Source organism: Molossus molossus, unplaced genomic scaffold, assembly GCF_014108415.1.
Source record: "Molossus molossus isolate mMolMol1 unplaced genomic scaffold, mMolMol1.p scaffold_m16_p_17, whole genome shotgun sequence".
NCBI lineage: Eukaryota > Metazoa > Chordata > Mammalia > Chiroptera > Molossidae > Molossus > Molossus molossus.
This window is the reverse complement of record NW_023425352.1, coordinates 41,850,253-41,877,918: the sequence shown is the minus strand read 5'-3', so window position 1 is coordinate 41,877,918 and position 27,666 is coordinate 41,850,253. Positions and strand designations below refer to the sequence as shown.

The following is a 27,666-nucleotide window of genomic DNA, read 5'->3' as shown; positions in this document are numbered from 1 at the left end:
AATCAAGTCCCCCCCCCCCCCCGCCCCCCTGGGGTTTCGGCACCTAGGCAGGAACAGTTGGGCTTTCCTATTGCAGCCCCGGGGTGGCTGGCACCGGTTGGATTGGATTAAACGCTTCCCAGGGCTGGCAAGGTCGGGGTCGTGCTCTAGCTCTCCAGGTGTTCCTTGCGGGGATCCCGGTGCCCCCGTCTGGCTGCCCCGCCCAGCTCTGTCCCTGTAGCCTCGGGGGCTGCCGGGCTTTGTGGTTCGCTGTGCGGCTGGGCCCCTGCTGGGGGTGTCCTTACGAGCATGTGCAGACAGCAGCCCAAGGTACAGCTAGCTTGCCGGGAGAGCCCTGAGATTTGCTTTGCAATGCCATGTTTGTGTATGCGCTCTAACTCCGGGAGAGCGATCAGGGAGGCGGCTCCCCCGCTGGACTTGGCTGATGTTTTCTTGTTTCTGTTTCAGCCTTCAGGATAATTCCTTCAGCAGCACCGCTGTAACAGAGTAAGTGATTCTTACCATTAAAACAAGACTTGCATGCTTTTCTCTGGAAGCAACGATCATGAACGCACTCTCGACCATCCCCAGCCAATCTTCGTATTCGATGCATTGTCTCCTGTAAACTGGGGCTGGGAAGACCGGGAGACGTGCTGACTGATGGGGCCCAGAAATCTTTACAGGTTGAAAGCAGCCTTTTAGCAGCTGCGGGAGTGATATTAAAACAAGCTGATTGCTTGCTGGAGTTCAGTGCACCAAGATATGTGTCTTTGGAGCTCAAGTTAAAAAAAAATGTATTTGACATGTCATAAAGGAAGCTCTGTTGTATTTTGCCAACCTTGGTGTCAATTTTCATGGAGTGCGCTGTATACATTTACAGCAAATAGAAGACGGATGTAAAATGCCTTGAGTTGAATTCCATGTGATAAACAGGCTAAACTTATCCTCACCCGTTCTTGTCTACAGATTCTTAAGACACAGTAAACTTTTCTTGCATGCTCTTTGTCATTTTTGTCTTCTGACCTCAAAAATCTAGCTATAGGAGGAATGAGTCATCTTGTCCTATGGTTAAAGGGTCGACCGGGGCCACTAACACTATTTAAACATAAAATAAAGGAGTATAATATGTTATTCAAGGCCAGCAGGCACAGTATTTTTTTATTAGATATTTATAGTTCATGATGTACATTTTTGTCATCCTTTCCTTAGTGTGTTTTTCTAACACTATACTATACGTCTGTGTTAAAAATTGATAGTATATTATGCTAATACTACATGTAATTTATATGTATACATGTATGTATGGACTATCTATACTTTAACAATTGTTTTTCTAGGCTAACTCATGATGTTTACTTCTGGGCTCTTTTGGTAGAAGAAGTCACTGTCAACAGCTTTTTAGGAAAAAGGGGTATATAAGGTGTTATACTCAACTACAGTGAGAAAATGCCGCAAGTTTAATAGAGAGAACCCAGTAACTTGGGAGCTGTTTGCTAAAGTTTCCTAAGAGGCAAGTAAATGTGGGAATAGATATTTTGTGAGTTTCAAGTCTTACTACTGTCACAGTAATTTGGTGATGGGGGATAAGATTCTATAGGACTTCTGAGTCCCTCTTGTTTCCCATATTCTTTTGTTTCTCTGGAATTGCTACTCTCAGGGTGAAGGTTTGGGCTCACTTAGTGGAATTACTTTAAAACAAACAAACCAGCGTTGACTCTTTAGAAGATGCCATATAATATACTCATTGGGACCTATATCTTGTTAATGAGATTGCTTGGTAATCGTGTGCAACATTGCTTTTTCCAAAAGCCTGAAAGTGGGGTAAGATGCCTACCACAGTATGCTGGCCAAGGATGAGGTGGGACTTCCAGGTTCAGGTGCACAGGTACTGCTTTCTTCCCTTTGTTGTGCTTACAAGCACCATGTGCTTTCTGGGCGTGATTCGTGTGAGCCCTGTGTGGCCAAATCCCCAAGTCAGCCACAGGCCTAACAGCTTCAAAATGGAGACACTTAGTTTCAGGTTTCACATGGACAATATTGTTTTGTTTTGTTTTTTGGTAAAGGTTTTATAGTTAAATGTTGAGGAAAGTCTGGTACCTTGTCTTTGGCCTCTCCCCAGGGAATTCTGATTGCATAAGATTCTGTTGTTGTTTTCAGAGAAGTGACAGTGATTTATTTTAAAAAGCACAGAGTAACAATTTGAATGCTATCTGACTAATCTAAAAATCTAAGGAGCATATTTAAAACATACCAAAAGCTTCATAGGTATAACACAACGTGGACTAGTCATTGTTTAATACATGATTTTCTCTTTCCCTCAGTAATATAAACCATTTCCCTTGGTTCTTTGGGCCTGACCCCAAAGCCAGCAGGACCAGGAGCACTAACCTGACACACAGACATAGCAGGTGCTCAGTAAATATTGGGTGTGGTCTTGGCATACACAGGGGAGGTGCTTGCCTTTCTTATGTTTTGGGTACAAGACGATTTCCTCTTCCTTCTGTCCACACCCCACTCCTGCTTCTTCCTACCCACACTCATTTGTTTTCTTTAGTGCCTGAAATGATTTCTTTTGGATTGAGGTCTCTGGTGATGATTTCTTTTGGATGAAGATGATTTCTTTTGGATTAAGGTCTTGGTGATGACACTTATTATAATGAAAATTAAAAAGTCTGTGCCCCTGGGAGGTGGATTCAAGTTGTCACTATTACTTTAATATAAATTATGTTATCAGATAGTCTAACCTAATAGAGTTCTGCTTGGCCAGTTGGGGGTCTTGTAAGAGTCATAGGGAAGGGAGATTGGGAGGGACGCAAGGACAGATTTTATTCTCTTCTCAGTTTTTCCCAGGCCTGGCACTATCTGTGAAGCTATGGACCCATTCAGTTTTTTTTTTCCTACCCAATCTTCCAACATCAGAATGGCTTTGGCCTTCTCTTCTGTGTCTGTGGTGCTCTTTCATCCATTACTTTTCCATGTCATTTCCTATGTTTTCCTGGTGCACCTGCTGTTTGAAATGAAGCCTAACCAGCAATGAATTCTGATTTAGTTATCAATGAACTAGTTATCATCTGAAATAATGCTTTTCTAAACCAACTAATCATCAATATCAACTGCGGAAGGGGGTTGGGGCTTGTGAAAAATCCATTTTCCCCGGCCGTATCCCCAAGTGGAAACCTAGAATGGGTGCTTGTGTCGGAGTCAGCCCAGTGCTGGTCTGGGTTTTGTAAACCTTTAGGTCAGTGTGCAACTTTTTAAAAGCACACTAGTTACGTGGAGGGAAGGGCAATCTGGTTTGAACATTCACATTCCTGGGCCCCACAGTCAGAGTCGGTCTAGTGGGGTGGGACCGGAGCCTGCTGTTTCAGTCAGGCACTCCAGGTAGTGCTAATGCAAGTGGTTCTGGGGACACACTTGGAGAAATCCCATGGGGTTTCAGGCTGTACCTCTACAACATTGCCTTCGGGGAACATGGTACTCCAGGGTGAGTGACAGTCCCCTTCCTGGCACAACTGCATTTTATCTAATAACCACCCTGAGGCTCTCTTCTTATTTAACACAAGTCAAACAAGAGAACTGTTTCATGGGCACTTCTTTCACCACCATTATTCTAAATAACACGTTTTCCCCCTCTCTCGCGAGCCTCTGGGGACGTAGACTGAAGAGACTATTTGGTGGGCGTAGAGAGGTGGAGAGAAGCACTGCTGTACATATTGAAATCCTGGGCAATTCCTTAGCCTCTTGTGTGATGGTAGTTTCTAGTTCACATTGTTAGGCTTCGTTGAGGTAATGTAAAAGAGAAGTGAGCTGTGAAGTACCGTATAGTTTTTCTTGTTTGTGGTTGATGGAGTAAAAGTCTGAACAGAGAAAAATGTAATAACCCTGAGCATTTCATGGAGAAATAATTGAAAGGACAAATTATCCACATACTGTCTAGGCAACCACAAATTAAGAACTATGGGACTTAGAATCTAGTTGATTAGAACTTCAGAGGAAGTCATTTAATAGAGGTGCTGCTCACATTCTTTTCTTTTCTTTTTTTTTTTACTACAAACAACAGTAAGAAAAACATTTTATATTGCAATCCAGCACCCATGTGTGTGTGTGTGTGTGTGTGTGTGTATATATACATATATATATGATTTATTTAAACAAGTTTTGTGAAAACAAAACAAAACACTTAACTCTCACTATATTTACATTTTCTATTCTGTTTCTCTAACAAAAAAAATTGCTGATAGCTGCTGTATAATTTTAAGACCCACTAATAGGTCACATCTTACTGTTTGAAAAACTTGAGACTAGAAGATACCTAGTTTTGAATATTTAAGGAGATCATTAAAGAGATTGGCCTTTAAATTCCTTATTGGCCTCTAATGTAGAAGAGAATGCCATGCCCAAGACCAGTTAGGTATTTGGTTAGAACTGATTTTCTCTCATGAGTGGGGATATCTGGATATGAGTTCCCTCTGCAGAATCCTGTTTTATAATTGGGCTGGTTTTGTATATTGCTGGGGCTTCTGGGCAAAGAATCAGTAGAAAAATCACAAAGGAGATGTTAATTAAGTAGAACTTGACAGTCTTCATCATAGCAAATGAAAACCCAGCTGAACTACAAGACCTTGTCTATGTGTGCTACGTAAGCCAGTAGGGAGATCTGTTTCATCACGATATCTGTGAGTTAGGAATTGTGTTTGCTTGAGTGGCAAGTGAAGTTGTTCAGTAGGCCTTAAAACTGGATCAGCTTATTAGGTCTGGCCTCATACATCCAAAGCATCTGCAACTTTGTATATCCTGGTGCTGAGTTTCCATTTTTAACTAATTGTACTTTGAGAAGAAAGGTTAATACAGCTAATGAGGGAGAGAAAAATAAGTTCTTGCCAAATTCCCAAACAATAGGTATTGTTGGGCTCTAGGGTTGAACCTCTGGTTGAACCCTAATTCTATGGAAGCAGCAATTCTACATTTCTTTCTCCATTGATTTTTCTACTTAGCTAGGTAATTTTTATTAGGAAACATTTTTATTCACATTGCAAAGTTCAGATGATCTAAGTGAATGCCTCAAATAGAGGAGAACAGGCAATTCTTAAGAACTTAACTGTCGTGTTCCATGAGATGGCCAGAGTGTGTTACTGACAGTCAAAAACAAGAGAAAACAACGGCATTTAGTTAATTTCATTAAGAAGAGCATTTTGTTAAGTCAACTGAGTTTCTTTTTTTAACTGCCATTGAGAGCAAAATATTTCAACAGTTAGAGAGGAATAGAGTCTGTAGGTAGTCTTTGTTTAATTCTGTACAAAACCATAATTTAAAAGGTATTATAAGGGAAGAGGACAGAGCTTTAGCAATTTTTTCTATGGGTAAATTATAAACCATTGCTGGTAAGGAATATTTAAAAATGGTATTACATAGTATAAATACCGTATTATGGTTATATTTATATATGTAAGTATTTATTTTTGCCTACTCATCACATTGTGAACCGCTCAAGCAGGGCCCAGGTCTTTTTCAACTTTGTGTCCTTTAGAAGTTGTGCTTCTTAAAGTGTGGGTACCAAATTGTTTGTATCTTGACTGAGACAAGAACAGTATAGAGATAGGGAGTAAGCATTTAACAATGTTTATAGGAATTTGACATTCCTATACAAAAGTATTTATCCACAGTGGGTTGAAAATAGAAAACAAACTGGTCAGTCCTGAATTCTAAAGAGTTTGATAATCACAGCTCCAATGCCTCATGTAGTACTTGGAAATCAATAAATGCTCAATAAATACTTCTTATTTCAGGACCAGACAAGCTGAGGGGCCAGAGTCAGTGACTCAATTCAAGCACTCATTGAGTGTCTGCTCTGGGGTACCTCTGTCAGCACTGTGGCAGCCTATCTTACTTCTTTAGAAAGATTTCAGAGGTACAAAAGAATTGCACAGCAGTATGAATCAAGATATAGTTGGTTACCGAAACCTCATAATGAAAAGTAAACATTGATATATTAAGGTTAAAATAGCAGTGTGGCATGTGAATGAACATGGGTGGGAAGGTTCACAGAGCTTGTGAGACTTGACTTGGGCAGTACAGGATGAGTAGGAGTTGAAGATGAAAACAGCATTTCAGGCTGCAGTGTTTTGGAGTGAGGTGGGGTGGGAATGACTGGGAAAGGGAACAAAGGCTCTCTCCTACACTAGAGAGAGATAATGATTCTATTCCAGATTCCCTTGGGTGCGTGGAGCACCGTGGAATTTTCAATATGGAATAGCCAAGACTTTTTCACAAGGTTATTACAGAAGTTTTATAAAAAGGAAGGGGGTGAAGATGCGTTTTGGGACTGTCTGAGGAAGAGGGAATGCCAAAAGGCATGCAGTGAAGTTTCTTTTGAGCCACCAGTCTTAATGTCAGGTGTCCCTTAAAGTGCTGTCAACGTTTAAGTCCTTTCTAAGATCTTATTACCTTAGGTCAGCAGTTCTCAACCTGTGGGTCGCAACCACTTTGGGAGTTGAACGACCCTTTCACAGGGTCACCTAAGACATAACAGTAGCAAAATTAGTTATGAAGGAGCAACAAAAATAGTTTTATGGTTGGGGGTCACCACAACATGAGGAACTGCATTAAAGGGTCGTGGCATTAGGGAGGCTGAGAACCACTGCCTTAGGTGAAGCAGAGCAGTGGAGGAAACAAGGGCTTACCTTTGGTTCTGAGCTTTGAGTTCACATGAAATGACATCATTAATAGCATTACCTGGTAGACATGTTGGGACTCAGAGCTGGTTTGGGAGAGAGTGCTGAGGATTATTCTGTTTTTGGTTTTTTTTTTAGTTTACTGTGCTAATCTTAAAATAGTTCTAGACTATTGCTGCTTCTGACGCAGCTGACAGTTGGATCTGATGTGGTTCTGTTTCTTCTCCCAGGTGTGAGGAAGACACAGTCTCTCTACATGAAGACCAGACTGACTGCTCCAGTCTCAGGTATCCACCCACCATTGCTTAGTCTTCATGATGAAGAATGGAAACCATCTGGGTCTGGTGTCTGCAGTCTCTTCTTTGAATTATAATCATTTGTCCTTGTGGCTTATTTCTTCTACTCTAACAGATTATCAGCTCTTGAAGGAAGTTTTATCTTGTCTACTTTTGGATAATCCCCCCTTAACATCCAGAATAGTGCCTTTTATTTGGGGAATGATCAATAAATGATTATTGAATTAAACATTGATCCACTCATCTCAGTGTTCCCATCATAAACCCTAAGGAAGAGGTTCTAGATATTCATCAGAGGTGTCATTGAGTGTCTGGGTTACCGTGTTGGTCATCAAGGTGTTCATGGGATGATGGCAAAACCTTTATGGTTAACCATTTCTTCCACATTTGCTTTGTTCCAAGCACTTTTATGTACATTTTATTATGTATTCTAAACAACTGAAAGGAGGCTGGTGTTTCCTCTTCATACTGTAGATGGAGAAACTGAGGCTCAGGGGGATTATAGCTCATTCAAGAAAACACAACCACTATGAGACAGAATTTGGACCTGGTCTGCCTGACTGTGAAGTCCGCCTGTTGGATACATACATTTGTTGAAGGCATATTTTGTGTTCCAGCAGCCAGTTAAGATATGGAGTAGAGGAAGACAAATCAATTCCTGCCCCCAGGAAGTTAGTCCACTGTTGGAAATAGGCAAGAGTATAGATAATGCTACTTGAAGTGCTGTTTTATTAGAGGTAAACGGAGGATTCACTTAGAAAGACTACATAGAAGAAAATTACACCTGGCTCATGACTTTTTTTTTTTTTTTTTTAAATTTGGTGGGATATAAGGCCAAATAAAAGATAATGCCATCAAGCAGAGGGAGCAAGTTATCAGAAAGCCAACAGAAGGTAGAGAAATTTGTTCATGTTAAAGGAACAGCAAGCAGTTCAGGATGGCAGGAGTCCTCAGAGCTGGGGGAGAGTAAGGCGGCCAGGAGTAGTAAGAAATGAAACTCTAGAGATAAACAAAGACCCAATTTCAAAGGGTTTGTGTACCTTGCTAAGGAGTTTGGAATTTATCCTGGAGGTATGGGAAGAATAAAAAGAGCCTCAGTTTTTGTTTTTTTTGGCAAATAATTGCTTGCGTAAGTGAGAGTAACAATAGCTCCTATTTATTGGGTTGTGGCCTTGAGCCAGCTTTCTATGGTAGGCTTTTCACAGAGCCTGTATTATCTCTCAAGATACAAGTGACATCCTTCTTATGGGTGAGGGTCAGGGAAGTGAAGCGGTATGGCCCAGGCTACCCAACTAATAAGTGGAGGTATCCTTCGGACTCCTGTTCTTTTTAGAACATCATGGTCATTCTTAGTTATGATTGATCCCATTAAGTAGTGGTATCAATTACATAACCTGTACTTTTCTGTTTTGCGGATTCTGAGGAACCAGTAATAGGTTAGAAATATATTTCTAAAGATAGCGTTTGTATTTAGGTTTTATCTTTATGTAATCAGAGAAAGATGCTTTTTGCTCCCCTCACCCACCTTCCTTGCTTTCAAGTCAAGGAGGTAAATGAGATGAATAAATTTGGGGCACCTTGAAAAAATATGATATAAAAGCAAAGTTTGGATATTATTTTAGGAATGACTCTATCAAAAGAGTTCATTTAGATTTAAAAAATCACTTTAAAAAAAAAATTCTTGCCCTGGCCGGTTTGGCTCAGCAGTTAGAGCGTCGGCCTGCAGTCCGGAGAGACCCGGGTTCGGTTCCCGCTAAGGGCATGTACCTCGGTTGCAGTTTGTCCCCGGCCCTGGTTGGTCTTGCGGGTGGCAGCCACTCGATGTGTCCCTTTCACATCGATGTTTCCCTCTCTCTCTCTTCCTCTCTCTCCTTCCCACACTGTCTGTACAAAAAATGGAAACATGTCCTAGGATGAGGATTAAAAAATAAATAAATAAATAAATAAATAAATACAAAATTCTTACATGTTCTACAATCGTCCTTGAATGAGGAACATTTAGGTTACCATAAAGGCAGCTGTTTATTTTTTTCCAGTGAGATGTCAGGAAGAAACACTTTTCCCTTCTCGGTTCTTTGGCTGGTCTAATAATTACATTCACATAAGACGAATTAACAGGAGGAAAAAAATTAATTTTGTACGTATGGGAACCCCAAACATGCCAGACTCTTTTGTAGTTAGCTAACTGAGACTTACATACAGGTCTGAGCTAAGGAGAAGGTGGTAGGGTTCAGGGGTCTCAAAGGGAAGGAAGATTCCCAGGAAGGGAAGAAGAGCAGATCCTGAGTAAACAAATATTTGCCAGACCATGCAGATAAGCCTTTGTGATATAAAAAATTATCTTTGGTATTAGCTTATTCCTGGTATAGACCCTCAATATAAATTCTTTTAGGCAGTTAAGGGGGAGGTAAAAAGCTCTTCTTGAGTTTTTGGGTCTTGTCTTCAGTTTGAAATAACATGCCAGATTGGCATATGCTAGGGTCACGTGTTCTGCTCTTCCTCAGAGAAAAATGCATTTCAAATGGACTAGAGTAGTTCCAACTCATGGTTCGATATTGGTTTCCAAAACCATTAATGGCTTAGATATTTTTTTTTTAGTTGTAAATGATCTTAAGGGAAAATATTAACCAGTGTCACAGGCATTGTTTTTTTTTTCAGTTATTAATATTGAAAAATTATTTATATGTTTGGTTCTCCTTTACCAGAAAGCACTGTTTGTCCTGAGGCTTTAGCTTCGTTGTTCACATAGTTTTATTTCTATACCTTGCCCACCTGCATCTAGTCATGCTCCAGACCTCCAACCCCAATGTTTGCTTTGATCTTTTCCCAGGAACTAACTGTAGCTCATCCTCCCGGTATCAGTTTAGGGAATTTAATCCTTCTTATTTGTGAGAAGACATTTTGAGCAGTACACATAGAAACCCTTCTTTTGCTGGTCTTGTCTCTCGGCTTTATATGCCCTTGAGTCATGAGGAATTGCATCCTAGCTGACCTTGCCCAAATCTCTGATATAGAAGCTTCTGCTCAGGGAGCAGGAGGGAAAAACACCACCTGGGGCAAGTGGCCACTCCTAATTCAATACCAAATGATTACCAGTGGGTTAAGGATGAAATCGATTATATAAAGAGATGCCCCATTTAATTCTGTTCATGGTATTTGCTGGATTCTTTGCAAAATAATGAAACAAACTGCACTAAATTTAAAAGGGGTGTGACTTCAAACAAGAGTGTTATTATGTCACTGTTTTTGAGAAAATTGAAATGGTGGGGTGACATTATATTGAATTTGATTGGTGAGTGAACATTAAAAGTGCTATTCCAGCACTGAATGTATAAAGATAATGCTCGCCCATTGGATCTTCTCCAGCAATTCCAACAGATAGAAGCCAGACAATGGGATCTTTGAGGATGTTGTTTAGATGACTTGGTTGGGTAAAATTTAATCCTTGTGTTATATTCTATCTGGATAGCATGTATCTTAAAATAGACCCCATTAAACTTTTACATGCTTCTGAAAATTATAGAGAGATGGTTACAGACTTGTCAGTGAGGAGCAAGCATCTAGTATGTACAGAATTACAAGTACAAAGAGTATGCATTCACTAGCAAAGATTGGAAGGGAATAGAGAGTAATCTAAAGAGTGAAATTCACATTTCCTAAATTCTTGTTCCTGTGAAACTGGCTAGGCCAACACTAAAAATGTTGCTAGGTCCATATAAATAGAGCAGCAATGTGTATGCCCAGCCCCTCTTTCCCACAGCAATTTATTATTTTTGTGGTGCTTTCTAAATTGGGTCTTTCCTGTTTTAGAGATGAAGACAATAAAGAAAATTACCCCGACACCGGGGCTCTCCTAGAGGAGCCATCGCCCCCCCGGGAGTCGCAGCATGTAGAGCAGACCCTGCTGGTGGACGGTGTGCTGCGACCCAGCATGGGCAACTTCAAGTCCAGGAAGCCCAAATCCATCTTCAAAGCAGAGAATGGGAGGAGCCACGGAGAAAGTCAGGTAGTGTGTCTTCTCAAGCCTTTGCCAAGATGGGTGCTTCTCAGGCGAGGGGACAATTCTGGCAAATGGTTTGAGCGCATTATTTTGCAGGAGGTGATCCGAGTGACTTGTCATTGTGCAGACCTCCAGCCTGAAAGACATGGGTGCCCTCGTTGGTTAGTAGTGGAGTGCTCTGGGCAGGCTACTAAGTCAGTGTGCATTAAAATTTATATTCTTAAATACTGGACTTTGACAATAATTAAGAGAAGCTGCCTTGCTCTTTGTGGGAGAGGGTAAGGAAATGCTATTGCCTTTATTTATTTTTTCTTTCTAGGACATGCATTTCTTGCCCCAGACTTGGAGATTTCTCTCAACAAATCAAAACTCCCAGGTTTACCTGGAGCCGTTCTCCTTAGGTTGTGGTTTAGTTAGTAGCCTTGAATAAATACTCAAGTGTGTATGTGCTTGTTTGTGTGTGTGTGTGTGTGTGGTGTCCGGTTCTTTGAGGTTAATAAGTATTTAAATGAATTAAGGAAACATCTTCCCAATTTGATTTGGGTAATGAATTTACATTTTATATATTTTTAACTTTTTTTAGTTATAGAGGAAGATAGCAAAGAATGTGATTTTTTTTTATCTTAAAAACCTCTAAATAATTTATGATGCTTTTAAAAGGGATTGCAAAATTAGAATACACTTTAATCTTACTAGGAGGTTAATGGTTTCAACACTGAGATTATACTTGTAATGTACCTAACAGTTTTGGGGACATAGGTACTCCATTAATGCTAACTTTGCTTTTTTTCTGTTAACCCTTAACTGTTAACCTTCAAAATAATGTGAGAAGCTCTAAGTGTAATAGGTTAATTATGACTTTAAGTCCAGGCCTGTTAGTAAATGGGTACCAGGTGACCTTCCTGTCAGAACAACTTTGGCTTGGCAGTTTAGTTGACCTTGTAGTTTTCTTATTTGCCCTGTGATTTCTGTCTTATTTCTTCCTTGGTATTATGATCTCTTCTTTTGTCAGTTAGTTTTGCAGTGAGATGAAATGCCTTCTGCATTCATGAAGGAAATTGTGATGATCTTAAGCTGAGTTGAGTTGCAGAAAGAGATGAGTGTGAAATAGCAGTTAAATTATGATACACTGAGACCCTGTCTATTACTGAATGTGCCCAGTACTTGTTCGATTAGGACTGTGGTGCTGGGGAGGATACAGGTACCCAAATTGCTGCCTGCCCAGTCTGACTGATTACAGGGAGGCTTTGACCTTGAATCCCCTTCTAAGAGTCACCTGTGACATTGCGGACTTTTGATGACCAGCCATCTTTTTTAGAAGTGCCCTCTTTCTTGTGTCATCTTATAGTCTGGCCTCACAGAAATTACACACTTGTTACTTATAATAAGGTCCTAATGGGGCATGTCATTCCCAGCCTATTGGTTATACATGGGAAGATTTCAGGAGAGAGATGTGCTTGTATCGTCTTCACTTATAATACAACATTGGACTCCTGGACTGCAGGTAACATTTCCAGTTCAGTCCTAACATCTCCATCTACACACATTTTCCCTTCTAATGAGTAAGAGAACCCTGATAATATAATTTTAGGTTTTCCATATTTGGGGAAAATTTTTAACATTTTTCATCCTTCCTGTTTTCTTTGGGGAAAGATAATTAACCTGGGTTGAGTACTGGCCAGGCACTGAGCATCTATAAATAACATCATTAATAAAATCAGCTAACGCTTAGCTGAGCATTTGCTGTGTTCCAGGCATGTCTCATATTTTATTACAATCCAACGGAGTTAGTATTATTATCTTGTACAAATGAAAAAACTAAGGATCAGAGGAATTACATGGCTTAATCAGATTTGGGATAACTTGAGCAGAATGTCCTTTCCATAAAAGCACAGAGTTTCTAACAAAGATACCCCGATCTTCCAATTGTGAGACCAGTGATTTACCTGCCTCATGGCACTCACCATACTTTTTATATAAAACATGTGATTTCCCTCGGGAATATTTTTCCTTTGGTGAGCAGTAATTTCTTATTTAGAAAGTGTTACTTTGAGAGAATTTTGTAAGTGTGTTTTTCTTCTCTGCTTTAAACCTTTATGATGTTGGTCACTAATGCTAGAAAAATGTTTGAGTGAATGTTAGCTGCCTTAGGATGTTAGTTCCATGAGGTCAGCGCTTCAGACCTTATCTATTTTTGGATCTCCAGCGCTTAGTACTCACTCAGCATTATCTGCAGAATGAATCAAAACTGTTAAGGGAGGTATATATGTTACTGGTACCATTTTAAAAAATAAAATGTAAGCTTATCTTTTATTCACTGGTGAAAATTTACATTTTAGAAGAGGATATAATCAAGATTCTCATACAGATATGGAATACAGACACATCATAGACTTTATTTAAATCGCTAATTGGAGAGGGAATCAATAACATAATCACAGCTAGTTCAAAAGAGATGCAAAGTATCACGTATTTGTTCTCTGACAAGAAATGCTAAAGTGAATTAAAAACTGACACAAAATTTTCAGAACGTGCAGTATCCATAGGATGATAAGCAGTTATTTTCCCTTGGAATAATTTGCATTTTTGTGGAAAGGAATTATTTGCATTGCCATCAGTTTCTACAGGTTTACTTCTATAGCCTAGTTCTGGACAAACAAAAGCAGAGGTTATCCAGATGGATGAGGAAGCCAGGACAGCCACTAACTTTCAGTCATTTACCATTTTTTCTTACATTCTCCTCCTGCCCCCTACTTTCTCCCTTACTATACTAAGGTATTCTTGATCACAAAATAAAGCTAGTCTCATTAGGTTTGGCCTGATTGTTTACATAGGCGTAGCAAGAGTGTTAATTTACCATGTAAGTCTTCTTAAGTATGCTTAGCAAAATGTAGAGCCATAAAGCACCAAATAAATACAGAATTAACATCTCTCTGGAAGTTTTCATAAGGAGTCTCAGACTGCACTTCTACTGCCTCTATTGTTTGCCATCCCAAGGCAAAGGAAACCAAGTTCAAGAAACTGTACTGCATTTCACCTGCAGTACCTATACATCTGGGTAAATTCTCCTCTTGGGGTCCCCAAATTACCTTAGGTTCCTGGCCTGCCAGGAAGTGATGGTTCTTACCCCCTGTAAGGTGGAGCACTGTGACCTAGACAGCAGGCCGGCTGTCCTAGAAGGACTTTGCAGGCATTGGCTCCATAAGTAAAGCCACATTAACTCCTTAAAAATGGTTTGTTCTGCTGCGTCCGGGTGGCTCTGTTGGTTGGAGTGTCGTCCTGTACACCAAAAGGTTACTGGTTCCATTACCTGTCAGTTTAAATACCTAGGTGGCATGTTTGATCCCCTGTTGGGTGTGTACGGGAGGCAACTGGTTGATGTTTCTCTCTCACATTGATGTTTATCTTTCTCTCTCTCTCTCTGTCTGCCTCCCACTTTATCTAAAGATAAATGGAAAAATATCCTCAGATGAGGATTTTTTAAAAAATGGCTTGTTCTGCTGGGGCTGGGTGGCTCAGTTGTTTGGAGCATCGTCCTATACAGACCATTATCTGTCAGGGTACATGTCTAGGTGGCATGTTCGATCCCTTGTTAGGGTGCACACGGGAGGCGACTGATGGATGTTTCTCTCTCACATTGAGGTTTTTCTTTTTTTCTCTCTCTCTCCCCCTTTCCTCTCTCACTCAAATCAATCAGGTGAAGATTAAAAAAAGAAAAAAGGGCTTGTAATACCTGATTCCATAAGCATCATTCAGCCAAGATGTTAGTTGCATATCAGATTTTTCCATTTCTACTCTGGTAAAAATGAAAACAGATTATTATTGAATATATGCAAATACCTTATTTCCATGGAAAGGAAGTTCACTCCATATGAATTTCTGAACTTTGGGGGTCAGTGAGACTCAGCTGTCATTTCAAACAATATTCATTTTAGTTTACATAAACAGAAATTAAGTTTACATAAACAGATTTTAAAGTGTAGGTTTTATTATTGTTTAGGTGTGGTGAAGTCACAGATCAGAAGATGATTGCCACTTGAAAAGACTCCCACTACCAGTTTCAGGAGTGGGGTGTGCCATGCCATGCAGGGCCACACGAGGAAGCACCCTGTGGGCAGGAGACAGAAGGGGTGAGGGGGAAACAAGAACAGGAGCCTTTACTGTGGTTTCCACTGGCAAGGGAAGCAGGGTTAGCAGCTCAGGATGGGCTAGTTTGACTAGTTCAGGGGACTCTGAGGTATAGGGCTCTCCATTGTCTGGTACTTGGCTCTGGGGTGATTAAGGCAGAGGAATATTGCCACCTGGAGTGTAGGAGTCAGAAAAAGAAGGCGGTTCTGAGTATGGGTTGGTTAGTTTGCATATGAAAGGCTGGCTCCTAGGCAAGTCATTTGCTCTGTTTCCTAGCACCCAGAATCAGCCAGCCCTGGGAGAGGCAGTCTCTTCCCAGTGCGCAAGTCAGCCAGGCTCCAGACAGGCTCCAGATGTCAGAGTATCAAGAATACAGAGTCCGGCAGGTGTGACTCAGTGGTTGAGCATCGACCCATGCACCAAGAGGTCTCTGGTTCAATTCCCAGTCAGGACACAGGCCCAGGTTGTGGGCCAAATCCCCAGTGAGGGGCATGCAGCAGTTGGCCAGTCGATGTTCTCTCTCATCAATGTTTCTGTCTGTCTCTCCCTCTCATTTTCTCTCTCTCTAAAAAATCAATAAAGAAACAAAAATTTTTTAATGCATATATGCATGACCAATGGACATAGACAACAAAGCAGGGGGTGGGGTGGGGGGAATGGGGAGGAGGGTGTCAATGGGGGAAGAAGAAGAAACATCTGTAACAAAAACAAATTAATAAAAAAATAATTTTAAAAAACGAATACAGAAAATAAGTCTCAAACAAGTGCTGGCGAGAATGTGGAGAAAAGGGGACTCTAGTACACTGCTGGTGAAATGCAGACTGGTGCAGCCACTATGGAAAACAATATGGTGCTTCCTCAAAAAATTCAAAATGGAACTGCCATTTGACCCAGTGATTCTGCTTCTTGGAATATATCCTAAGAAACTTGAAACAACAATCAGAAAGAATACATGTACCCCTATGTTCATAGCAGTGCTAGTTACAATAGCTAAATTCTGGAAACAGCCCAAGTGTCCATCAGTAGATGAGTGGATAAAAAAGCTGTGGTACATACACACAATGGAGTACTAGGCAGATGTAAGAAACAGAGATCTCTTACCCTTTGAGATGACATGGAGGAACCTGGAGAGTATTATGCTAAGCGAAATAAGCCAGTCAGAGAAAGACAAGTACCACATGATTTTACTTATTTGTGGAACATAATGAACAAAATAAGCTGTTCACCAAAAGAGATCCAGAGTCATGGAAGTAGGGAACAGACTGACAAACCTCAGATGGATGAGGGGTAGGAGAGGTGGGAAGAGATAAACCAAAGAACTTAAATGCATATATGTACAACCAATGGACACAGACATTAGGTTGGGGAAAGCAGGAAGGGTGTGGGAGTGGAAAGGAGGGGGTCAATCCTCCTTTGGGGGACCCAAAAGGGGGGACATCCTCAACAATAAAATTTTAAAAATTAAATAATAAAAAATAGAATACAGAAAATAAAATATAGTTAATACAAGAATCTACTAAATTGTATGGCTTACAGATAGTTGAAGTAGAAAGAGAAATGACTTTCTTATAAATCCAGTACATAGAACATTAAAACAACATTCCCAACAGCTAACCACAGTAAAATTTCCCTTATCGGTCCATTCAGTCCTATGTAATTAATTCTTGTTCAGCTTGATCTCAGGTTAGCAGCAGTGCGGAGCCATCTGCTTCTTGACGGAAGTCCTGTAAAGCCTGACTCAGCCCATTGGTGTCATCAGATGCCTATGTCCAGAGTCTGTGCTTTGAAATGTCAGTTGTTTAAAGTATCTGGGTCTTTACCATGGGACTCTTGATAGTATTCTTTGGTGAAGTCACACATTCAACCAATAATGGAAGCTTCAGGCAGGCATCTGCGGAAAAGAAACAGGTACAGATGACAGCAATAGAGAGTGGTGCGGTTAACTTACTACTAATCATTTTCAAATGTGAAAAGCCTGATGCGATTTATAATAAGAATAACTTACAATGTGAAAAGCATAAACAGATAATAATGTCACTCCTCTCAAATTAAATGTCTTAAAGGGCTATGAATAAGCCTTGGTTCAAAGAAACTCAGGAAATTTATTTTGGATTTTACCAAAATGGATACCTATAATTTTTTCAGATGAAAAAAATCTAGAGATATAACATAATAATCCTAAAAGAATATGCAAAAAACTGTTAAGTAAAATGATTCATTAGGTCTGGTGTAGAACCTAGACACCTTCATTTTTATTAAACTCTATAGGTAAGTCTAATATGCATCTCTGATTGAAAACCACTGACCTGGATGTCACTAGATTCAAATGAAAGAAGTGAGGCTATGGCCAAGTCATTGTTTAGATAATAGTCCCAGTTATCAGTGATCATGCCACAGTGCTTTTGTCTAATATCAGTTGCAAAGCTTCATAAGGACTGGAACAAATATAGACAGATCCACCTATTTCATATGAGTTTTGATCAGAGTAAATGTCACATGAACTAGGTTTACCACACACCGTGGTAGAGAGAGCTGTTCTATTGTGAAGTTGGATTTACTTGGGGAATTTGAACTTATACTACAGATCCCTGCCCGACCCCTCTTGCCGTCATTCAGACACAGTCCTAACTGGTTTGTTGTGAGATCATTCCCCAAAGCACCCGTGAAGAACCTATGGGCACAACCTTTATACACTTAAACACAACTCTCTCTGAACTAAGAGTTTAGTTATGGCCCTTTCTGGTTTCTCTTGTCACATAGTTTGTATTCAGAGTGGACCTTCAGTCTGATCCTAACCAGGTTGGGAATGGGGATATGAGCAAATGAGAAGGGGTCACAGAGTAATCATTGAAGTTTCCATCTTTCTTATTTTTCTGATCACTCCAAAGTCAGAATCAGAAATTTCACTTCTAGAAGGTCAGGTTCAGATCTCACCTTGAGCAACTGCTTTTTTGGAATCTTGGTCTTGGTGGCCACATGTCTGAGCAGGAACGATAAATACAGTAGCAGAATCTGAGGTTTTGTGTGCATGTGTGGATGACTGATTCCGTTTTGCACCCATCATGAATGATTTAAAAGGGGAGGGCTTTAGGTATATTTGCCAGTCCAGTGAAAGTCCAGGAACCAAGAAGGCAATGCAAGAATCTCCTCAAATAAGTTAACCTATTTAGAATAACGAGTATGTTTATTTGAACTAGGATCAGTTACAATTTTCCTTTCCACTTGTTTATGCCCCTCTTCCTTAGACAATGGACTTTGTAAACACTGGCTTGGATAAGGACCATATAATGACCTGTCTCTTGAAAACGCAGGTTTTACTCATGCCAAGCCAGTACTGGAGTTCATTGATATGAAGGACTTGAAGTTAAAAACAAGACTTGTGAGTTTGTACTCAACAGAAACTCCTTATCAAAGCAGAATTTAATAATAACAGTTTGCTATTGTGTAGAATGTCTTATTGGACAGCAAACACTTTTTCTAGGGAAGAGAACTGATGGAAGAGAATAGATTATATATGTTGTAATATTTTGTGGAAAATTACACAAAATATGGGGGTGGGTGAAATGGGTGAAGATGGTTAAAAGGTCCAAACTTCCTTATGTAAAATAAGTAAGCCCTGGGGATGTAAAGTATAGCATGGAGACTATAAAGTTTGAAAGTTGCTAAAAGAGTAGGTCTTAAAAGTTCTCATCACAAGAAAAAAATTTGTAACTGTATGTGTTGATGGATGTTATCTAGAACTATTGTGGTGATCAGTTTGCACTATATACACATACTGAATCATGTTCATACCTGAAACTAATATAATGTTATATGTCAGTTATGTCTCAGTACAAAGGTACATGTGCTTTATCATACCTCATTATGCTTAACAGTGAGCTCTGGAGATTTCCTCTCTCTGCTTTGAATATTTGGGTAATTCTTCATCTTGGAAAATATGCACACATATTTTCTGTTTATTGTGTGTGACCACCACTCTTGATTAGTCTTGTTCTTGGTACAATTACTACCTTTTCCAAGAATTGTCTGTTTCACATTTATTTCCTGTACTCACTCTTTTCTGATTGCACAATAAAAAATGTATAAGCCCACTTATAAATTTTAAAAATCCATATTTATTGATATTTCTCTGCTGATTAAAATAACATATTCTGGCTGAAAAAGGTAATAGATTATATGTGTTGTAATATTTTGTGACTGTACTGTTGTCATATTAATCCCTAACAACCTGATTTGGGGGTGAATGACTTGACTAACAGAACCAACTTCCTGTACTGGATCTCCTAACTGTCCAGAGGATGTTTAGAGTTAACATTGGTAGATCAAGTCTTATTACCTTTACTCCCTAGCAGCTAGCATCAGGCTATGTACCTTCCTTCTGTCCTCCCTTCTGGTGGCTACTTTTGCAGAAGACAGAAAGTAGGAGGCTACAGAGAGAGCTGTTCTGCAGTGAGCTGTGTACTGTGATCATGCTGTGAATCCAGTTCCTTGGGGAGACCAGCTGTTCAGTCTGGTGTATATCAGCATTAGGTTTCTTCCACTTGGCTCCAGGAAATGTGTTAAGAGGCTGGAAAGGAATTCAGGTCTGATTGTGAAATTTACAGTTTTACTTTTCTGCAGAAATAAAAACCTCCTAAACACTTTCAGGCAAACTAGCCTAACTATGAAGTGTTTACTGCATTTGTTTTTACAAGCTTCCTTTTTATATAAGAATAGTTTTTATTCTTATTGTGCTAGACTCTGAATTAGAAGAAGCACAGTAGTTAATTCTGGGTGATTTTTTCCCCCAAAAGGAACTAAGATTTTTTTTTTCAACTATAGACCCACTTTTTGTACATTTTTCTTAATATCATACTGAACTACTGAGCAAGTGTAAATGGTAAAAGCAAGAAAATTAGTATAGCTGAATGACTGAAATTTAGAGCGCTGTCAAGTTAAAGAGAACTTCAAATAGAATTTTACTTTCTTTTCAGTGAGAATATGCCTTTAAGAGCTTGCTTCTTGCAATGTGTCAAGAGCATGAAGTCACCATGGCTCTAACAATTAGTCTTAGTTAGATAATTGTTTTGACACATTAGTTTGTGTTGCATTATTTCTCTCGCCTGATATTTGCAGCTCCGTTGTAGAGGTTTTACTTCAATTCCTGTTTAGGTATGGATTTTTTTTTTGGAAGACTTGTTACTGGTTAAGAAGAAAGGTGGTCATCTGGGTTTGTTTTTCAAGTTCCCTTTTACTCTTCCAAGAATTAAATGGTTGAGAGTCAGGAGGACAGAGCTCTGAGAAATTCAGGGTCCTTGAAAGTGAGGTCATCTGAGTCAATATTTGGGTTTACTGAGTTCTCGTAATATATCAGGTTCTGAAATTTCTCTTTGAGTTAACAACCTGATGAAGAAAGATATTTTAGGAAGGAACATGGAATGTTTATGACATCACATTATTACTTTTTTAAAAAAATAAACATTCAGCTTAAATACTGACCTGACAGAATCTTAAAATAAAGTAATATAATTCATTTGCCTGGGCATTAAAAGTTAGAAAAAATTGTCACTCAGAGGGAGTTTGTGTTCCAAACAACTCTAACTGGTTTGAGACAAGTTTATAAGCAATAGGAAATTTGAAACTTTGGCATTGTAATGCTTGGCAATACATTATCTAGTTGATTTTCCACCTACAATGGAAGTTACAGAAAACTTCTCTAAAGAAAAGAATAAGAAGTTATTAATGATATTGGTTCTCCTGAGAATCAGTAGATACTGGCAAGGACTGGTCTCTACTTACACGCTGCCTGGAATATTCAACAAAGATGTAGATGGTTTCCATATAGGATGGCTCTTGAAATTGTCTCGTTTTACCTCTTCTTTTGCATCTTTTGCATTGATAAATAACTTCTGATTTAAACAATTTCCAGTTTTCCCTGCATAGTTCCAATGTCAGTTTCTAACATTATACAGCCTTATAAATTCAGCCCATAGTCAAGACCTAATAATGCATGGAAAGAACAGTAACATCCGTGGGACATCTTTGTCCCTATTAGTACCTGCTGCCCCTCAGGGCTCCAAGACTTGCTCCCTTTACTATGCAGAAGTTTTCTTTAGTAAATCCCAGAGCGAATAGTTGAATGAAGGTATACCGAAGTGGTAAAAAGCATAGTCTATTGGTCCAGATAGATAGGAGTTCAAATTCCTTCTCAGCCCCTTACTTTCTGTATGACTCCAAGCATCTACCTCCCAGCTCTGTGTCAGTTTTCCTATCTATAAAGTGGAGATAACAATTTGTATCTACTTTAAGAGTTTGTTGAGAATTAAAAGTGAAAATGATGTAACCTGAAACATTCAGCAAGTTTCAGGGAGCTAAAAATAATGTATAGAGTAATTTATAGATTCATTTGGCTGGATATACTCTAAAACCTCAATAATTGTATGTCCCCTGAGTTAGTTGAAGCTGTGGTCTGCTACAACGACAGTAACCCCAACTTTAGTAGTTTAAAGCAACAAAAGTACATTTCCTGTAATGTTACCTGTCCATCATTGGTCACCAGGAAGTGTTGGTTTGTGGTGGTCAGTTAAGGATCCAAGCTAACCAGCAGTCACAATCTTGAATGTTGCTATTTTCTGAGTCAGAGAGAAAAGAGACCTCTGGAGGCTTCTGCACTAATCATTAGAAGCTTCGGTCCTGAAGCAACATATACCATTTTTATTCTCTACTCATTGGCCAGAACTGGTCATGAGCTTCCCTCATAACTACAACCCCAGAACACCAGGGACCAGGAAGTATAATTCTCAGTGATCCCTAAAGGGATGAATGAAATACTGGCCAGCAGCACTAATGACTTCTACATCTACTCAAACTAGCATTTAACCTAAAGCAATAAGTTAATTGGTCTTTTTTCTCTTCTAGCCCTTCTCAATACTGAAGTATGAATGTTAGAAGAAGACTAGAAGAAGAAAAAGAACATTAATTAGGCTAATTAAGTATCACCAAAGTATAAACATACCATTATATTATTGTTTTGAACAGGAATTGGAGTTTTATGTAAATATTCCTTCAGTTAAACCCCTGCTTCATTATGATCAGGAAAGAAGAAGTAGGGTTAGTTATTGATTTCTTCTGTATTGCCAAAAGAAACTTCAGAGCGTTTTATTTATGTTATTTTATTTAGGAATAATTGTGGTCTTACTCTTGCCAGAAGATTGCAGTGACTTTGGGTTATGCTAGTTAAACCTGTGAGGCTGTAATTAAGAGACTTGTTTTTTTTTTTTTTTTTTTTAAGTTGATCCAAAAATAATACTTTCTGTAGAAAGTGGATTTGACAATTTGGATATTGTCAGATGTGGGAGCTGGGTTTCTACATATACACAGAAATGCAAATTTGCATCCCCTTGTACTTGATATTTATCCAAGAGTAGGGTGTTCTGTAGGCAAAGAAAACAGCTTAGCAGGGACTTAGATAGCCTGTTTTGGAGCTTGGAAGCGAAGCTGTTTGGTAAGCCTGGATAGCAGAAACCTAATGAACTCACATTTTGGGTAACTAAGGATCGCCAATCTAAACTTTATCAAACATGGTTAAATGTCACTTTGGGACGGAGACACAGCATATCATCCTCAAGCCTACAATTTCAGGCTCCATATTTTGCAAGAGATGTAGCTGCCAGTTAAAATATGGGATGCCCAGTTAAATTTGCACTTCAGATAAACAACAAAGAGTTTTGTAGTATAAGTATGTCCCGTGTAGATATGGCTTTGAACAGGAATGGGAGTCTGTGCAGGCAAAAATTATTCCTTGTTTAGCTGACATGTCAATAAAAACATGTATTTACTAAATCTAGTGATTATATCAAGAATGACTGGCATATATGCATAACTAGTGGACACAGACAATAGTATGGTGAAGGCAGAGTGGGGGGTGGGAGCGGTGAGGAGAGAGTCAATGGGGATAAAAAGGAGGAACATCTGTAATGCTTTCATCAGTGAAGATAAAGGAAAAGGAAGGGAGGGAGGGAGGGAGGGAGGAAGGAAGGAAGGAAGGAAGGAAGGAAGGAAGGAAGGAAGGGAAGGAGAGAAAGAAGAGATTCTAAAAAAAGAAAAAAATAAATGGCATGAATATTTAACTTCACTCATCTTCTCCCCAATGTAGAAGTTGTACCCATGTAGCCTGAGAGCATTGGGGTTTTTATCTTAAGTGTGATTCTTCTCGTACCATTAAGGAAGGCATAGGAAGAGAAGTCTGCAGCTTGTCTAGGTCTAAGAAGTTATTACAACAATTATTTTACATCTTTGGTGTTCAAACAGCATGAAACACATGGAAAAATAAGCCCATTCTTTTAGGGTGACAATACTTTAAAAAATGAAATAGAAGTGCAAAAAAGTTTGAAAATCTGCCCTCAAAGTTTGCAGACTACGTATCCCACTAGTCCCTACTCACCGTGAGCAGCGGCCATCATTACGTCATTAGAAAGAGTCTCTGATGAGCCTCTTTCTGTGTTAAAATGACCAAAGACAACATATCCAATGTAAGACATAACAATAGTCTCGTGTTTTGAACATTAATCCTACTAGAGATAAGTAGCCAGACAGGGAATTGCTACCTTGAAAATTATTGCTCTAGGCTTTTGCTAGTATCACATGCTAGGTTGGCTTTACTATTGTAAGTACTTTTTTTTATGTAGTTGACTCCAGGCACAGGTAACTGGAGGTCTTTGAGTTATGATGGAACCTTGCCTCCCAAACAACAAAGTCCTGTGCTTGGTTTTGTTATGAATCTTTTTTTTTTTTTTTTTTAGTAGCTGAGCCCTCTACAATTTGGCTACTTAGTAAATTGTAGCCACAATTAGAGGTCTTCTTGCAGGAATGCAGATTTCCAGCTCTGCCTCTTTAGAATGTTTCTTAACAGACAAACGACAATGTTATGATTGCTTGGCTTGGTCATGGTGCCGTGTGATAGGGAAATTTCCAAGAGGAAAGGACATCCCAACCATAGATTTTTAGGCTTTTCAGCTGTAACTAACATTAAATAATGAAAGGGATGCTGTCAAGGTTTGAAGCTCTCTTAATCAATCTGCCAGTGTGGTGGGGGTCAGTGGCTGTCTTTGAATGTGTTTTATTCTAGAAAACACCAACACACTGAAGGTATGACCTACAAGATTAAAAACAACCAGGGGAAAACCGTTGCATGTTGCGTTATGGAGGGCATCACTCCCTCCCCTTGTTCCCTCTGCCAGCTTCTCTCTCCCTGTGGCCAGCCCGCTTCTGAGCTGTATTGAAACTGACATTTGATTTTGAAACCCGGAGAGCTGGTCCTCTGAGGGCCCAGAGAGTGCTCTATCTGAAAGACAGAAGGATTGAACAAAAGGCTGAGTTAACTCAGCTCTAAATAAAAGTAGGCTAATACTAATCATTTAAGCCTCCTTTATTTTTTTTTTTTTAATTTTTATTTTTTTTGAATCCTCACCCGAGGACATTTTTCCATTTTTTATTCAGATAGAGCGGGAGGGAGAGAGAGGAAGTGAGAGAGGGAGAAATATCAGTGTGAAAGGGACACATCGAGTGGCTGCCATCCACACGACCCAACCAGGGCCGGGGACAAACTGCAACCAAAGTACATGCCCTTAGTGGGAACCGAACCTGGGTCTCTCTGGACCGCAGGCTGACGCTCTAACCATTGAACCAAACCGGCCAGGGCCATTTAAACCTCCTTTAAAAAAATTTGTTTACTTTTTTACTGGTTGCTTTTTCTTTTTTTTTTAATCCTCACCCAAGTATATTTTTACACTTATCTTTAGACAGAGCAGGAGGGGGATAGAGAGAGAGATACATTGATGTGAGGGAGACACATTGATTGGTTGCCACCTGTGTGACCCCAGCGGGGGCTGAGGACAAACCGTAACCAAGGACAAACTGTAACTGAGGTACATGCCCTTGACTGGGATTGAACCTGGGACTCTTTGGCCCTCAGGCCGACACTCTAACCGCTGAGTCAAATTGGCCAGGGCTTTACTAGTTACTTTAAAAACTTGGGTAGCTATAACCTTTTCTACCTGATGTGAAATATCAAGATAGAGAAAAGCAGGAAGAAAAAACGCATAACACCTTACTAAATTTCTAACTTCCACCTTATCCATAAAAACAGATGGGAACCCAGCCGGTTTGATTCTGGTCAAGGGCACATGCCTTGATTGCGGTTCATCCCCAACCCTGCTTGGGGTCGTGAGGGGTGTGACCAGTCAAGGTCTTCCTCTCATATCGATGTTTCTCTCTCTCTCCCTCCCACTCTGTCTGAAGATAAATAGAAAAATATCCTCAGATGAGAATTATAAAAAATAACAACACAGGAGGGAACTCTGTGTAAAATGGCTCTTAAAGTGATGAAGAGTCTGGAGGAATCAGAGTGTGGAAGTTAGACCATCCCTGGGCTGTGCACAGGGCAGGACCCTGGTGAGCTCTGATGGAGCGGATGCAGTCTTTGGTCTCCAGGGTTTAGTGACAAGTGAGGGGCCCAGGCACGCAGTTCCCCAACAGGTAAACAACTCAGTGCTCACAGTAGGCACCAGGAAAGGAGGAATTGGGAACTCATGCTGGAAGAGACAAAGGTCTAATCTCTGGGCAGTGGGTACAATATTCTAATCACGAAATAGTGAAAGCCTCTGCAAGTGCCATTTATAAAGGTTTTTAAAAATCAGAAACTGCAGCAGCTGCAACTGTACTTTAGCATTATTTTATTTTTCTATCAATGACATTTTCCTTATTTGGTTACAATTTATGAAATGACACATCTAGAATTTTTTATAGTGTCTGATCGCAATGCCATATCTCTGAACACATTTTTGTTGTTGTTGACTAAGGTACTTTTTTTTTTTTTTTTTTTTTTATCCCGAGGACATTTTTCCATTTTTTGTACAGATAGAGTGGGAGGGGGAGAGAGGAAGAGAGAGAGAGAGGGAAACATCGATGTGAAAGGGACACATCGAGTGGCTGCCACCCGCACGACCAACCAGGGCTGGGGACAAACTGCAACCGAGGTACGTGCCCTTAGCAGGAACAGAACCTGGGTCTCTCTAGACCGCAGGCGGATTCTCCAACCGCTGAGCCAAACCGGCCAGGGCGACTAAGGTACTTTTGAAGTCGGTTTATTTTGGCTGCTTCTTACTTGTGAGCTAATTGCTAAATGTGATTTAACTCAGAGTCTTTTAATGTTGTATTCTTTAGAAGGATTTTTCTTTTTCCCATTGCAAACAAAACTAAAGAGCATGTCTTAACACACATGCAAATGATCACTATCTCTCTGTTTAGAAATAGATGATTTTAATATTGTCTTTTTTAGAGTTAGTGATTTTTGGGACCTACATTCTATTTCAAAGATGGCCTGGCCTACACACACCGACCTGGCCTTCACTTTCACTTCCCAAACTGTCAGTTTCACTAGTAATTCCTTCCCTTGCAGAGCTGTCTGTCAGTTGTGCTTGATTTGCCAGACCAGGTTCAATGACATGATGGTCCATCAGTGATGCTGGGCTGAGTGTGCTGGCTGAGGCCTCTGTTCCCCCTCTTGTCAGTGAGAGTGTGACCCTATTTGGCAATACGGTCATTGCAGGTGCTATTAAGGTAAGAATTCAAATGAGATCATCTTGGATATAGGGTGGGCCCAAAAGCCAAAGCCTGGAGTCCTTGTAAGAAGAGAGGACACAGAGTGACACACAGGGAAGAAAGCCACGTGAAGACACAGGCAGAGATTGGAGTTACGTTGCCACAAGCCAAGGAACACCAGTGACCTTCTGGACCTGAAAAAGGCAAGAAAGGATTCTTCCCATTGGAGAGAGTGGCTCTGCTGTCACCTTGATTTTGGATTGCTAGCCTCCAAAACTGGGAGAGAATAAACTTCTGCTGTTTTGTGTTTGTTTGTTTGTTTTTAATATGTTATTGATTTTTTAGAGCGAGAGGGAGAGAAACAGCGATATGAGATAATCGGCTGCCTCCTGCACGCCCCCTATTGGGGATCGAGCCCGAAACCTGGGTCTGTGCCCTGACCAGGAATCAACCGGGACCCCTAAGTCCATGGGATGACGCTTAGTCCGCTGAGCCACACCAGCCGGGCAACCTGCTATTTTAAGCCACTGAGTTAGGTCAGTTTGGTACAGCACCCCTAGGAAACTAATACAAGGGGCTTCCTGAAATCAGACTGTGTGGGGGCTGGTTCCTCCATGCTCCAGGGTGACCCGGCTGGAGCCAGGTGGGATTCCAGTCCAGGAGGGGGTAGGGCCCTCAGCAGAATGGCAGGGCAGAGACCTGTGGGTATAGAGTGTAGCGGGATCCACTTACTACCGTGGGGCCCAGAGTGAAGATCTGGGGACAGGAACAAGGCAGACACATGGAGTTACCTTCAGAGTGGCAGCTGTGGAGACAGATCTGTGGCTGTGTTATCTGCGCCGACCTTCCTCTCCCTTGACAGAGGAGAGAGCGGGCCGAGATCCCCGTGGAGCTGAACCTCAATGCCGGCCAGTCCGATGGCCTCTTCTAGGGTGGAGCACGGGGGCCAAGCAGTTCATTACATGGAACAGTTGGGTAATTGGACGTTCCTGGATGTACACTAAAGTATTCA

General features: G+C 40.3%; 1 protein-coding gene across 2 annotated transcripts in view; it reads left to right on the top strand.

Annotated features, from left to right (window-relative positions):
• Positions 1-265: 265 nt before the first annotated feature.
• FAM13C (family with sequence similarity 13 member C) overlaps positions 266-27,666 on the top strand; it is a 142,958-nt gene continuing 115,557 nt past the window's right edge. The window contains exons 1-4 of one of the 2 annotated variants that reach the window (XM_036265152.1): positions 266-309; positions 448-486; positions 6,881-6,937; positions 10,757-10,952. In XM_036265152.1, coding sequence (XP_036121045.1) covers positions 10,878-10,952 — 75 coding nt within the window. In that variant the 5' untranslated portion in view covers positions 266-309; positions 448-486; positions 6,881-6,937; positions 10,757-10,877. Of the gene's footprint in view, positions 310-342; positions 487-6,880; positions 6,938-10,756; positions 10,953-27,666 lie in introns of those variants that run through there. The other variant, XM_036265151.1, reaches the window with a different exon arrangement.